General features: G+C 46.4%; 5 protein-coding genes across 5 annotated transcripts; 4 read left to right on the top strand and 1 right to left on the bottom strand.

The window, feature by feature from the left end:
• Nucleotides 1-19: 19 nt before the first annotated feature.
• F5891DRAFT_1256155 (uncharacterized protein) lies at nt 20-943 on the top strand (the record flags this gene model as incomplete). The annotated part of the gene is made up of 3 exons (XM_041370010.1): nt 20-191; nt 238-470; nt 519-943. 3 exons carry the CDS (start codon nt 20-22, stop codon nt 864-866), a joined length of 753 nt encoding a protein of 250 aa, XP_041219888.1. The 3' UTR covers nt 867-943.
• Nucleotides 944-3,150: 2,207 nt separating this feature from the next.
• F5891DRAFT_961789 (uncharacterized protein) lies at nt 3,151-4,700 on the bottom strand (the record flags this gene model as incomplete). The annotated part of the gene is made up of 8 exons (XM_041375840.1): nt 3,151-3,271; nt 3,321-3,475; nt 3,592-3,723; nt 3,772-3,910; nt 3,957-4,147; nt 4,198-4,326; nt 4,371-4,494; nt 4,546-4,700. 8 exons carry the CDS (start codon nt 4,698-4,700, stop codon nt 3,151-3,153), a joined length of 1,146 nt encoding a protein of 381 aa, XP_041219887.1.
• Nucleotides 4,701-5,258: 558 nt separating this feature from the next.
• On the top strand, nt 5,259-6,306 carry F5891DRAFT_1195448 (uncharacterized protein; the record flags this gene model as incomplete). Its single annotated transcript, XM_041368128.1, has 4 exons — nt 5,259-5,336; nt 5,392-5,454; nt 5,521-5,982; nt 6,034-6,306. The coding sequence occupies 4 exons, from the start codon at nt 5,259-5,261 to the stop codon at nt 6,304-6,306; spliced, it is 876 nt and encodes a 291-aa protein (XP_041219886.1).
• A 2,742-nt stretch (nt 6,307-9,048) lies between these two features.
• F5891DRAFT_1195446 (uncharacterized protein) lies at nt 9,049-10,473 on the top strand (the record flags this gene model as incomplete). The annotated part of the gene is made up of 4 exons (XM_041368127.1): nt 9,049-9,282; nt 9,342-9,768; nt 9,818-10,050; nt 10,102-10,473. 4 exons carry the CDS (start codon nt 9,049-9,051, stop codon nt 10,471-10,473), a joined length of 1,266 nt encoding a protein of 421 aa, XP_041219885.1.
• A 1,155-nt stretch (nt 10,474-11,628) lies between these two features.
• F5891DRAFT_1131010 (P-loop containing nucleoside triphosphate hydrolase protein) lies at nt 11,629-13,987 on the top strand (the record flags this gene model as incomplete). The annotated part of the gene is made up of 5 exons (XM_041364608.1): nt 11,629-11,757; nt 11,802-11,880; nt 11,941-12,034; nt 12,090-12,612; nt 12,662-13,987. 5 exons carry the CDS (start codon nt 11,629-11,631, stop codon nt 13,985-13,987), a joined length of 2,151 nt encoding a protein of 716 aa, XP_041219884.1.
• Nucleotides 13,988-14,567: the final 580 nt, after the last annotated feature.

The following is a 14,567-nucleotide window of genomic DNA, read 5'->3' as shown; positions in this document are numbered from 1 at the left end:
GTCGTCAACACCTCAACCCATGCGCATCAAACTATCGGATGATATCATTGGCCAGTCCATGAAAACGGCAACGCATTTGGTCACGCGCGAGTTATTTGGAGAACAGGCGATGGCGATTGACAAAGCCGCCAAGAAAATCATGCTGAACAAGGTCATCTGGGACTCGGTACCACGCTGCTTTGCGCCCAATGGTGAGTATCATATGTCCATTAACATCATACTGACTTGTTTTATTAGCAACGTTTGAGGATTTTATCTCAAATAAACATCGTAAGGATGTTGCGAATGCGTTGTCGTCAACTCGCGGCAAATTCGCTGAATACGCGCGCAAGGGCGTGTTCCATGCATATCGGCTTTTCCCTCCACTGCACATTGCTGCACCCGCTATCACCTATCGCAAACGCTTGATCGAAAAGATCACACAAGATGGAGATGGTCTCGCTTTCATGCACGTTTATAGCTTCGATCAAGTAAGTTTTCGTTCGTGTGTGTTGTCGGGGGCAGCTCAATCTTTTCAGAACGGACAGGTCGAAATCAAAGCTAAATTCCAGAATGCGTTCATCATGTGCAACGTTATCCGTTTTGTTTGGCAGGGGTTGCACCAAGAGTTCCTCGGCGAGACTGAGGAACAGCAAATCGAAAATCTGAAGTTCATGTGGGCACTCGCCGGCGCAGCGATGTTCTGCAGCCTCGACGAACAGTTCGAAGTCCAGGTGAAAGTGGATAGTTTTGGAGGAATGGGATCCAATCGCAAGTTCCTATATATCCTCAGTGCGATGAACAACCTTTCCGGGGACGAGCGAGTACAGTTTCACAACTTTTTGCGGTACGTGTTAGTGATTGGACCATCGCAGGCACCCTCGTAGATTCTATCAGATAGTAGTTTTCGATTGTACTAGTAATACTGGATAACGCATTTATTGTACTGATAATCTCACATCGCATTGATAATCTTCAAATCCCACATCTAAATGTGTGAAACTTGGCTCAGGGTTCAAACATAACCAAAACCAGGTATTTACGAACGAAATCTAGTAGATTTCGTGCTAACCAAAACGGCAACTCTCGCGAGAGTCTTACAAGAGTTTCAAACTATATTTCCACCGAGTCGGTTTTTTTAGATGAGTGTTCTGCCGGTCAGTGTACGTTTATCAAAGTTAACGTACGTTCAGCCGCGAACTTTCCCATGAATGCAAGTGAACTGAACTCGTGCAGTGCCAGATGAGTCCTGCTTGAATATTAGATAATCATGTCTGATTGGACGACGAAGCAGGTTCAAAGTGCCGCCGCAGTACACGGTGCGTCAACAATCGCAGAATGGATAGTACCATCAGTGAACTGCCGGAGTTCTGAGAAGGGCATATATTACATTGCATAGTGCATAATTACCAGCATCTGTATAATTCAGCTATACGCTATCACATTGTCATACATAGCTTTATAGTGGAAAGATGAGTTTTTAATCAACATGCACAGTTTTGCGAATTACCAAAAAGTCATAGACTAGTTTGACTCCACATTACGTCATACATGCAGCAAAAGCTTATGGTCTGTTTTTACGATTCGCAGCCCCCACATCAGGACCGACATCTACTATTTAGATGGTAGGACCAGAAGTTAGTATTTTGCAGTCACAGATACGCTGTGCACTAATCGCACGAGAACTGAGTTATATGCTCTTTCAGGTTTTTCGACTGTCCGTTTTGAATCTATAATTTCGGGTAGTTGGGTGTTATTGGGTACTCAGTATGAAACTGCTTTATATTTACATCAACAACAGATTTTCACGGCATAGTCACTTGATTAGAAGATTGACAATGGTGGGTCTTGGTGGACCTTAGCATCTTGCTTGCCGTTTGATTCATGCATTATATATTGTGCAATCACCTGTCAAGTCGAATGTGATTTTTCTGCACTCCAATACATTTTGATGTGAAAATAGACAAGACAGAAATCCTGACTATCCAAAGTAAGACAAGCAGGGCTATGATGTTGCTATATTCTACCATTGTTGTGACCTTGTAGACCTACAATTTCATTGTTCTCGCCTTGTTATCAGTGAAATCGTTGGTTTGTGCGCCCTGCTTAGGTAATTGTTTACGTGGGTATTTGGCAGCCTCGGTTATTGCATTGGTCAATGGGACAAATATTTTATCGCTGTGCAATCCGTGTCGAGAATTTTGTCACTGTGCTCGTACATATTTACTGACTAGCTAGTCAAATGAACGCTGGGGAGTACATGCATCCCATCATCGCAATGTTTTCGCATCATCACACGTCAACAATTCTCTTCTGTGGATAGGCATGTTGTGGCGAGAATCTTGTCACCGCGCTAATATATACTTACTGCCTGCGAGCCGAATGAAGGTTGAGTAGTATATACATTCATATTATCGTACTGCATTTTATATTACCATACGTCAACAGTTCCCGCGTGTAGATAGGAATTGTGGGTCGGAAATTTCATCCTGCGCCAATGCATATTCCTTCCGTGCGGGTGGAATGAAATTAAAAGATAACACATATCACTGTTCTTGCGCTGCTTCCCCCCCTTCATATATCTATACTTCCCGTCTGTAGATAGCAATGATGAAGTAGGATATTATCAGCTGGGATGTGTACAGTATTTTCTCTTTGATGGGAATGAAGTTCATGACATATATGTATCACCGCAGTCTCCCTACGTTTTGTGACTTCTCGAGTCTATACTGGCTGTCTGTGATGCGAATAATGAGCAGCAAATACAAATATCACCACTTTCACGCTGTATATGCGCAATTCAAATTTTCAAACTATATGCACAAAGTCTGACATTTGTAGCCTCAGTTACGCTATTCATGATATGTCCATGAATTCATGAGATTGTGAGCGTGGTTCTCTCCTACGGCGCAAGGGCAAATAGTATATCACTGACTCGAACTGGCAGTTCCGAGACCTGAAAATAATATGTCGCATCTCAGACACATCATACAGGCTTGCTGCTGGAGATTCACACTGAACATGTATTTTGAAAAAGCATTGCATTAAAAACAGCAAGTTGTACTAACTACAGCAAATATTAAGTATTCTTAAATGTTTAGATGTGTAAGTTAAGGTGGGATGTCAAAAATATGTAGTAGACGCTGGAAAGTAACTGGCACGAGAAAAGCATTAGTCTGAATCGAAAGCAGCATCATCTAGTTGCGCTCTTTGCCTGGCTAGTGCATTCACCGACATGTTAGCCTTCGCCCCATCACTGAGTTCCGCCCGATGACTCGTTCCAAAAACTTTCCTAAGAGATAGAAATCAGCTTAGGACTGTCGAGTATGTGAACAATATACCTTGTCCACCATGCCAGGAGTTGTTCAACTTTTCGCTGCGCTGCACGACCAGGGGGTCGTTCGAAAAAGTCTACAATGGTTCGCCAAAATGGGATGTAGTCGAAGTCACCGTCTATAGAGCGCCACGAGGTCACAGAAGAAAGGGCGAGTCGTAACTTGTTACCCACTATTAATGTTTGGTAAGGGATTTGTAAGAACTAACACTTACCTGACATGAAACATAGGCAATCGAACGGGGAGTGACTTTATGCATCTTGATTATTTGCGCTACGTGCGTCTTGACTTTTTTACCAGAATGAAAATCCTTGCTGGCGCGTCGGTTATTGGCGATAATATCAGCCCCATCGCCCTCATTGGCAAACTCCTTAGCAGAGGAGGGAGATGTGAATATAGCCTTGTAGGGCTACTAAACGTTAGATCTTTGTCAAGCTCTAGATAAGATAAAACAAACCTGAACTAAAGGACTGCTCTTGAAGAGGCCCTCCTCTAGATTGTCCGGATTGGCCGTGTACTTTTCATACATGAATGTTGGCCAGGACATTTCCGTCACGACATGCCCGCCTGCATGATCCCTGATCCCTGCTCTGACGCTGATATACGGTCAGTGTTAGGCGAAATGCTGAATAAGATAGTTACATTGGATTGCTCCAGTCCAGCTCGGTTGGACAAAGGAGCCTACCACACGCATCGTTGACGAATCCGCGACAGCTTTTGTCATCGGTGTCAACGGGGGGATGAGGTTTCAATTCTCGATTAACCCAGTCAGCGACGAGGCTCTTGAGCTTCGAGGTGTCATCTCCCCGAGCGCCATCAGCCCCCTGCCTAAGCTACATAACGACTTAGCAAACGATAAAGTATTCACACCAGAAATTCACACCTTTTTTAACATTTGCAAGTATTCGTCGTACTCCAACTCTGAAGCCCTTGAGTGAAACCATGAGAGGGCATTGCTAAGGGCGATGTACCCAAACTGCAAACACTCCTGACTGTGAGGATGGACTGGTGACTAACAAACACAAGGCGAAGGTGAAAGACTTACTCGATAGTCACATCTTCATCCGACTGTTGGTCATCGCATCGCCTATCGTTCTCAGCTATGAGATCTTCAAGGGCATCATATAATGTAACTATGCATTGAATCGCCCTGCCCTTCGAAATGTAGTAGTTCGTCTCCCTGAGTCACAGTCATAATGAGCGAACTGATATATTACAATAATGTTCATACCTTCGCTTGATCGCCTGCCCTGACTCCAGCACCTGTAGTTTCTCTTCTAACTCGGCAATTTTCCGCCTCTGGCGAGCATCCTCAGACGTCGCCAATGCTATTGATGGTGATGATCCTTGAGGCTGGGGGACATCATCCACGACGGGCTGGGACATGGACTTCCACAGTGAGAAGGGGACAAAAAATCAATCGAGCTTACTGGAGGAGACGGGTGGACGAATAAGTTGATCCAGCTCCCACCGCGGCTTTATATGCAGCTGTCTGGTGCTGAAAAAGGAAGTTGTCAAGTAAACATATGCCTAAAAGGAAAGGTTAGAATATGGGATAAGCTGGTAACATTGGCGCCTAACTTGGGTCATCCAGGGAAGCGGAAGTGCCAAAAGTTGATGTGAACACAAAAGTGGGAATTTCCTAAACAGTGAAACATGTACATATATGTATGGTGCCACCGATCCAAGCTCGATATGTTAAAATGAGAAGTGCTTACTCTGAGCGTGCGACCTCCGACTTGAGTTAGGTTTATGTAAGGGACACACGTTATCCACGCTTCCGAGTTCACAACTCCATGCATTCATGGTCTAACTTCAAGCGGAAATGGGAGTAGTGACTTCCAACTCAAAGGACAGCCATGGCAGGCGACTACAGTGGATGGTTTGATGATACCACCGACTCGCGTTCGAATGTGGCCGAGTGAGCAAACAAGGTCAGTGAACATGGCCGTCACGGCTGACGAGCTCCGTGTCGTGGAGCAGGAAAATAAATTGTTGGAGTTGACCAATGCGGACTGTAGGGTTCGTTTTGAGTACCTTGCTACTAAGCCGATTTAGACAGACTAGGCTATGTTAGGCATTGTTAGCTCACCACTTGATCATGAAGCGGCATCTAATAATCCTTTTTCCCTGCAAGATGGTGATGATACTTACCATATGCAGCGAACACCATTTTCTGACGTGCACCGATCTACTCTGTCACTAGGCTTCATACAACGATAAGAGGGAGCGGGCTTACAATGTTATACTCCCGCTATCACTTGCCACCATGTGCCACAACACACATTCTCCAACTCGTGCAACGAGTACTCAGCCATCTTGGGTCAGCGACATGATGGCCCACGTTGAACCTGACCGAGTTGCAGAATTCTCTATCTGTGGAACCGGGGATGATGTCTCTGTGTTCTGGGAACCTGACTTGTCATACACGGACCCTTTTATCCTCCCTGCATTGTTGTTTCAGTCAGCATCTGAACAGAACTTGAAATTTCCAATACTTCCATCTCCCGCTCCAGATGCAAAATCCTCCAAGCTCGGTACTGATGTACTGGCCCTTCCATTGCACGCATCTCAAGCAAGACACGGAGGTACTGCTCTCGAGCACCTCGTAAGAGTCATATACACTATGCAGAATGCTGAAAGGAAGGGCAGTCACGGTGAAGAGAAGGTGAGTATTTTCAGTCGGTATTACTTCACAGCACTCACAAAATATTACTAGAAAGCCGAAGCTTATCGAGTAGGTGGCGAGCTTATGGTTCGAGCACAAGTTACTCGTAACACTCGCAAGCGGAAGCTTGACGATGTCGATATCGACCCCGACAACGGGTGTAAGGAGAATACCTCTCCACATCAGGCGCCCAAGGAGCTGTCTCTGCACGGTGTTCCCTGTACCAAGCGTATCTGTCGGGAGAAGACGGGCACTGAATGGCAAACGGTGCTTGATGTTATTAGACATGGCGAGGAGGTACTACGAAACAAGCCAGTATTGTAAGTCACATATGTGACAAAAACGTAGATTATTTCCATTAGATCATGATCTACGCTATGAATTTTGAATTTGAATCTACGCTCACATAAGCTCAGGCCAGTCGTGTGACCAAAACACAATAACAACAAACACAGAGCATTACTATACCAATGACTGAACTGCTGGATTGCGCCTTTACAATTTTTGACGTCTCATGTCCACGACCTTTATTTGAGTATCCCCTCAGCGAGTCGTTCAGGTGGGAATCGGTGATTCATCGTTTCGGACTTTCTGGTGCAGTGCTTCTCCCACCACCCAAGCCCAGCCTGACTTACGTGGACCTTTCGAGTGACCGAGTCTAGGCTGTTTGAGGCCTCTTCAACATATCGAGGTCATCTGGCGCAGGACTTCTGCTTGAAACATGTCGCGGTTATTTGGGCTATAGGCACTTCTGCTCCAGATTCCTGCTGTAACTATTTGGCCTCTGAGGATCTCTGCGCTCTGACACTGCTTGCCCAATAGTACTTGTAGTATGGTGCCGTTTACCTACTCTGTGACCTGACAGCTCATTTTTCCATATTTTTTACTGCAGGTTTTTCTTACAATATGTTTTTTTTTGGTTGCGATTGCCGACCACACTTGTTTGGGTCTAAAACTTGGCCTGAAATATATATAACTTCAACTGTTCCCTCTTTCGGAAAGGTTTCGCCTCAACATATAAGTATATCAACTTACTTCTTACTATATATGTAGGTTCTGGCTACTGGATACTCATAAGCACCCTCAAGCCTTTCAAACTCAGCCGCCCGATTTTTGCGCAACCTACAACCTACCATGCATACCTGTCATACTTCCTCAATCTCTATTGAGGGGACTAGTCTTGCTCGTGAGAGGGATGCCAGCCCTAGTCGCAGTCACATGGACCTTGCTGCGAAACAACCCCAGCATGACCCGGATATTACTCCCTCATTTCTCCGCAGAGCTCAGATTCTTGAGAAAGCCTCAAGAGCCAGACGTCGAGGGTCATCGCCATTTGATGCTACCCATAACGCGACACCTAAAGATTTCAACGCACCTCCATTCCTTCCACCCATAATTCACCATCTGTCTCTTTATGTGAACCGCGCAAAAACAAGGTTCAAGCCCTACGAGAGGAATGGTCCATCTATGTGGGCGCTCCGCTTTGCTGAAAGCTCCCTTACCCCAGCCGAGTCTGACCTAAATCTAATGGATGTTCAGATTGTATGTTGATGAATAGTCCATTTTCACGTATTGCTTGTTGACGGGTCTGATATCAGGGCAAAACTCAACTACAGCATGGCTTGAGTGACTTGTCCAACGAGGCTGTCGCTCAAGCTGTCCTTACGAAGGAGGCTGATGTTGAATACAGGCGCCTGATTGCCATGGCAATGGCTTGGCGAATCGAGGCGACTGAGCGACACACAAAGTTTCTCCATATGCTTCTTGAGCAGGCTGCTGACAAGTATGTCAGCGCATCTTCAGAAGATCTCGAGACCTTGGTTCCGGCACTTGCTTCCTCCAGGAAGGAGGAACTTCGAGATCACACGGACTTCAGTGTCGCCGCATATAGCCATGATGCAGCGTCGTTCACTGTTGCGGATGAGCAGCTCAGTCACTTGGAGAAGCTTGCTCATAATCACTATGATTCCGGGAGTGTCATTGCTGAAGATTGCGAAGAGTCTGAGCTCCCCGCAGGGTCAGGTGCTAGTGCCACGTGTTCCAATCAGGGTGTACAGCGGCTTCGCACATGAAACCTGGGAGTATTCCTTCACATCTCATAGCTAAAGTGATTATTACGTCAGTCTTCTATCAAGCTCATACTGATCTTGGTTAACAGCAGGTATCTGGATAGTTCTTAAAAAGGTTGTAATTTCTAAGTTCAAGAAACTTATTTGTCGTGCTCGTATAGACTGTAAGCCTGCCCCCAAATCTCCTTTTGTAAACCTTTTTCAACACTGTGCCATCTCAGGACATATGCTACAGTAGTGATATTCTTTTGGAACTATTTTCCCATCGGCAGATTCGGCCCTACTCGCTTCTTTACGATTTAAACAGGCAAATTCTTGTTCTACTTTGGGAACTGGCGCTATGACACGTCCAAATCAGTCTGATATTATCCCTGATTCCTGATCAAATCCAAACGAGCATTGCCTTCAATCTAATTCGGCAACGACGATCCAATTTGTACGCAACAAGAACTCGGAATAACTCCTTTTGATTTGGTCAGACTCTCCTAATGGGTCTTCAGCAGCAGTCAGGGAAGTAAGCTTAAACCACGGCGTAAATTTCAATGGTACGTCCAAATCAGTCTGATATTATCTCTGATTCCTAATCAAATCCAAATGAGCATTGCCTTCAATCTAATTCGGCAACGACAATCCAATTTGTACGCAACAAGAACTCGGAATAACTCCTTTTGATTTGGTCAGACTCTCCTAATGGGTCTTCAGCAGCGGTCAGGGAAGGTAAGCTTAAACCACAACGTAAATTTCAATGGTAATGTTAACTTCAACCACGCAATCACATTGACTAAATATTATAGTAAACTATCTGGGATAGGATGGCATTCGATTCGGTGCTCAATAATTATTAAATTAGTGTCACGCTGCAATCATGGCTTGCATTTTTCCTCCTTGCCATCGCCTCACAACGTTGAGTTCAAAAGGTGTGTCAATGCGGCCAGCAACTACTTTGAATCACGATTTGTACTGATCGTGTTATTCATCATATTAGGTGTTCAACTCAATGGCTTACGAGCAACATGACTGGTCGGTGAATATCGGTAGCAGTCTTGATGGGAGTCACCTTCAGGGCCAAGTTGAACCAGGCTCTAACTCTGGGCTAGCCTACCCTACTACTCCTCACTTCGCTCACTCCTCTGAGTCGACCAATCAATCCCAAGGGTCGTTTGGCCTCGAGACGCCCACAGCCTATCAGCAGGGCCATTCCTCCGTTTACTCCAACGACCTCAGTCAGAGCGTACTGCTCACAGATCCTTCTACCGCACCTGGGGGGCATTGAGCGCACTCAATGTCCAGGAGCAGCCGCAGTCGCATACGGCTTTATCACTCTATCACCCCCAGCCTATCGACCATACATCTTCGGTTGATTCAGATTTCTGGATGTTAGACGCCCAGAGCTCAGTCGACGAATTTCAGCAGCATAGCCCAGGTCTCATAGCATCTTTTGCGGCGCATCTCGATCAGGGTTTCAGGCGTGTAAGCCCTGTACATACCCTGAATGCACCAGACGATACATTTCTTGGCACCAGGCCCGTCATGCCACTATTAAAACCGTTGACCACAATCTTTCTATCGGTGGACGTAATAGAGGAGGTTAAGGTTAATGCATATGAACGAATGGTTAGGTCGATCATCGAGACTTCCTTTTTCCCTGCCGATGAAGCAGTGCTCAAGGTAATGGCCGAGAATGCCCTTGATGATGCAGTCTCCGAATACTCCAATGGTAGTTCCTTTCTATATCTTCATTCCTCAGCTGATGAATATCAAAATAGCGGAGCTCGTCAAATGGAAGACTCTCACGGAGGGTCGAGAAGAAATCCAACGGCTGAGCGAGGTCTTGGATCGCATCCGGGACAAATTCAAGGATATCTCGCTCAACTCAGTAATATCAGCTTATTCCCTTTCCCTTCCAGTCTATTTGCGGGATCAAGCACTCTTAGAGTCCCGGATCACGACGATAAAAGATCTCCTCAATACTGGTTTATTTCTTCATGGAAAAATGGACGTAAGTTCGTCAATTGTAACTCAAGCTCTCGCACTAAATGTTCTATTTCAGCTGATCGGGCAGGGTGGGCTCCCTGACAGCCATTATGTGCCATTTGCACACAGTGGGATCCAGGATCTCGTCGAAATCATGCTTTCGGAGAGACAATACAACCAGTTTATTTGTTATGACGGGATTGGCTCGGACAGTTGGAAGGATCGCTTGAAGAACATCATCGCCTTTCTCAGTACAACACAGATGTGGGCATTGTCTCAGCATTCAACTGGAAAATTGGTGCCTGCTGAGTTTGTGACTGACTCAAATGTTCGATTCTATTATGACCTCTTGCTTTACATGTCTCAGCTTGACAAGAATGGGCTGCATTATTTTGATGCGCTATTGACTGACATTCAGGATGTTTTTGTACTTCACGCTTCCAACTAGCTGGACACCGTTCGACCGTTTCATACTAAGATCTTGTTTTATGTACAACCTAACGACAGTGTTTTTCCTTAAGTAGTGCTCATGTATCTCCTTGACTTCATACTCGCGTCTTACCTAGGGTCTCAAGGTTTCGGTATTGTAGAGTAACGGTGCATGTGGTTGAAAATAACAGCACCTCCAGTGAGTGCGATATATCACGTGCACATATGTACTGTCGGCTTAGTAAGCAAAGTTTCGATGCACCTTCGTCTTCAAAGTCCCAGAAATTCAAGACTAGTGCATCTCTTTTGTATCTCCCTGACACAAATGCTTTCGTCACCAAGACTGACTTGCGCACACTCTGGGTGAGGCCCGCAGATGGCAAGGGTGGAGCGTTTGCACCCTTCGTCCCTTAAGGTTTCTATATAAATTTCGAAGAGTGTCCTGGAAGTAAGTCTGTACTGTTTTCATTACTACCTATGTAATTCTGCTATCCAGATCACAGACCCTTACGTCCTCCAGATGTCAATCAACCAAGCAAATATTGAGCGTACGGTCGTTGCGCCCAAGCGTCTTGATGCTGACAACATCCTGAAACACATGAATGGAGGAGGCATCACGTGGGCAGCCGATTACATGCGTGTGCAATGTCCATCGATATGCCGAGAGAGGTGGTCAGTCGATCAAATTGCAAAGGCTTCCTCCAAATGACCCCTGCAACATGATGTTCACATCAAGCGACTCTGCCTCTGTGCTTAGGTTCGTCGATATTGTACGATCTCACAATCATGCTAAATCATTTTGCAGCACTTGGCAAGAGAACTTGCAGATGCAGAGGGCGAATGTAAGGCTGCACAAGATGAGGCTACTCAGCTCAGACAGCAGTTTCAGGCCCTGGCACGCGAAATCAATGGGATGAATGTTAGTCTCACCCATTCCTCTCCGTTATACCATTCCTGAACACGCATGGTTTGCTAGGTACAAGAATGCTCTTTATTCAAAACTCACCGTGCTGCGAAACAAGAGCTTGCTTCGCTTCAAGAGGAGGCAAAAGAAGAGATGCCAGCTGATATCATGGGATTACAGAGCGCAAAAGATGTATGTCCACGTGAATTTCATCTATCCTAGCTGACAATCCTCTCCGTACAGGAAGCCGAAGCGGAAAAGGCCTCGATCATGCAACAATTCGAGGATGCTGTCGGTAGGAGAACCGCTATCGATCAAGAACAGGCTACTTTACTTGTGGAGTTGAACAAAATCAAAGGCCAGATTCACAACTTCGAAGAAGCACGTCAGGGAGTTCAGGTAAGTGTTACTTCCATGTTCCGTCTGCTGTCACCTAACGCCAGAATATAGAAAAAGATCGAGGACGCTGCTACGTGACCAATGGAATTGTAAACGGCAATGAAAGTCTAGAAACTCAGTTTGGTACACGCTCACTCATATTATCTTTGTCGCCTTATCATTAAACTAATATCTTTAATACAGCTTCTCTCGGCATAAATGGAACGAAATCTGCATATGTTCCACCTCACTTGAGAAATGTGCAGCGCGCTACACCACCCCCGCAACAGCCAAACGGGTACGTAATTTCCTTTTGATTTTGCATCCTGTGTCAATCAAGCGCTCGTACCCAGGACCGGCTGGAACGAGCCCCAAGCTTCTCCTCGCCGTACATTTGAACCCCTCCGAGGTGGTCCTCCCGACAAAGGTAGCAAAGATGTCGCTCTTGCATTCAGCAGTCCTTCCCGTGGAGGTAGCAGTGCAAGTGATTGGGCAGGTCGCCCAACTAGCAACGGATGGACTGCCAGAGAACCCCGTGGAGATAGCCAACAGCGTGATTCTGCTGGATTCGGTGCCTGGTGCAATGGTGTTCATGTCGTGGGCCCTCGCAATCCTCGCATGGAGAAGGAGCTTTTCGGAGATCCGACTGATCCATCCAAGCAACACACCGGCATCAACTTCGAGAAATATGATGATATTCCTGTCGAGGCTACAGGCGCTGGAGTCCCAGACCCCGTTACAGCTTTCACAAACCCCCCACTAGACCCTGTTCTCTTGGAGAACATCGCATTTGCTCGTTACACCACTCCGACTCCCGTTCAAAAGTACTCCATTTCTATTGTCGCTGGTAACAGAGATTTAATGACCTGTGCTCAGGTGTGTATTTTTCTTTGGGTAATTTGTAGCCGCTGACATTGCACTCTAGACTGGTTCAGGCAAGACAGGAGGCTTCCTATTTCCTATTTTTTCCACCTCTTTCGCTTCCGGACCTCGTGCCCCACCACCTGAGACCCCATCAATGGGGTACTCACGCTCATGTAAAGCCTACCCTACTGCCCTTATTCTTGCTCCCACCCGCGAGCTTGTCAGTCAAATTCACGAAGAAGCACGCAAATTTGCATACAGCTCATGGGTTTGCCCGGCAGTGGTGTATGGTGGTGCCGACATTAATCAGCAGCTGCGTCTGATCGAGCGTGGCTGTGATCTTCTTAGTGCTACTCCTGGACGGCTTGTCGACCTCATTGAGCGTGGTCAGATCAGTTTAGCAAACATTCGATACCTTGTCCTTGATGAGGCTGATCACATGCTTGACATGGGTTTCGAGCCTCAGATTCGTAGGATCGTCCAAGGCGAGGACATGCCTGGCATAGAAGATCGCCAGACACTTATGTTTAGTGCCACATTCCCACGTGATATCCAAATGCTCGCACAAGACTTCCTGAAGGACTACATATTCCTTTCTGTCGGTCGTGTCGGTTCAACCTCTGAGAACATCACGCAAAAGATCGAGTACGTGGAGGACAATGACAAGCATTCAGTTTTGCTTGATCTCCTCGCATCTGATCCTCCTGGCGGGTTGACCCTCGTCTTCGTGGAGACCAAGCGCATGGCTGACATGTTGTCTGATTTCCTCATGTCAAATCGCCTCCCTGCCACGCCTATTCATGGTGATCGCTCCCAGCGTGAGCGTGAGATGGCTTTGCAGACCTTCCGCACCGGACGTACTCCAATTTTAGTAGCTACTGCTGTCACAGCCCGTGGTCTTGATATTCCTAACGTCACTCATGTGATCAACTACGACCTACCTTCGGACATTGATGACTACATCCACCGCATTGGTCATACTGGTCGTGCCGGAAACACCGGTGTCTCCACTGCATTCTTTAATCGCGGAAACAAAAACATTGTCCGCGATCTTCTCGAACTTCTCCACGAGGCTAATCAGGAGATTCCTTCGTGGTTGGAGAGTGTCGTACATGAGACGACCTTTGGATCAAGTTTCCATGGCAGTCGTGGCCGAGGTGGAGGTGGAAGTGGAGGTGGAGGTGGCAGTGCTGGAGCTCATGGTCATGGTGGCAACCGCGATTACAAACAGTCTGGCTATGGCGGTGCCAGCAACTATGGTGGGAGCTTTGGACGTGGTAACATGAGCTACGGCAATGCCCCTTCATATGGCGGCGGTGGAGGTTATGGTTCCGGCGGAGGTTATAATAACAATGGAGCAAGCGGTGGTGGATCCGGCTGGTGGTAAATATACTGTCGCCACGCCCAGAATCCACTCGCCTTCCACTCAAGTGTATCAAGTTCTTCTCAGCCTGCAACTTCCATCGGATTTCCTCGATTCACCTCGATTTTACACTCATGAAAATGTCCCTGGTAACAACAAACTCCTTGCCCTATGCACTCAAACATCCATCTCGCTGTGTGTTTCACTCTCTTTTCCTCTCTCACGCACGGACTCCTTGCACTGCTCTTTCAACCTGGTTTGTCTCGTTGCTCCTGCTCATCATGAAGACTATACGGCCTATCTTACATTCGTCGTCTGTGTTTCTATTATCTCAGTGCAGTATGTCTACTCCTGATTCTTTCCCCCAAAGGGCCACCCCCCTCTCCACATGATAGATAGACGTTAAACGGCAGGCTGTAGACATGGGCAGCATACATCATTTGTCAGTCGTCGTTTCGCGATATCCACTCATTTATTGGCATTGCGACACGTGGTCAGACATTATTTGATATCCTCACGAGACAATTTTTACTGTTAAAGCATCGCATATCCTGTACCGTAGTCTTTCCTGTCTTATTTTATCAATTCCTAGACGCCTTCCCAT

Source organism: Suillus fuscotomentosus, assembly GCF_016647785.1.
Source record: "Suillus fuscotomentosus strain FC203 chromosome Unknown F5891scaffold_82, whole genome shotgun sequence".
NCBI lineage: Eukaryota > Fungi > Basidiomycota > Agaricomycetes > Boletales > Suillaceae > Suillus > Suillus fuscotomentosus.
The sequence above is the reverse complement of the archived record's forward strand: the minus strand, read 5'-3'. Positions and strand labels throughout refer to the sequence as shown.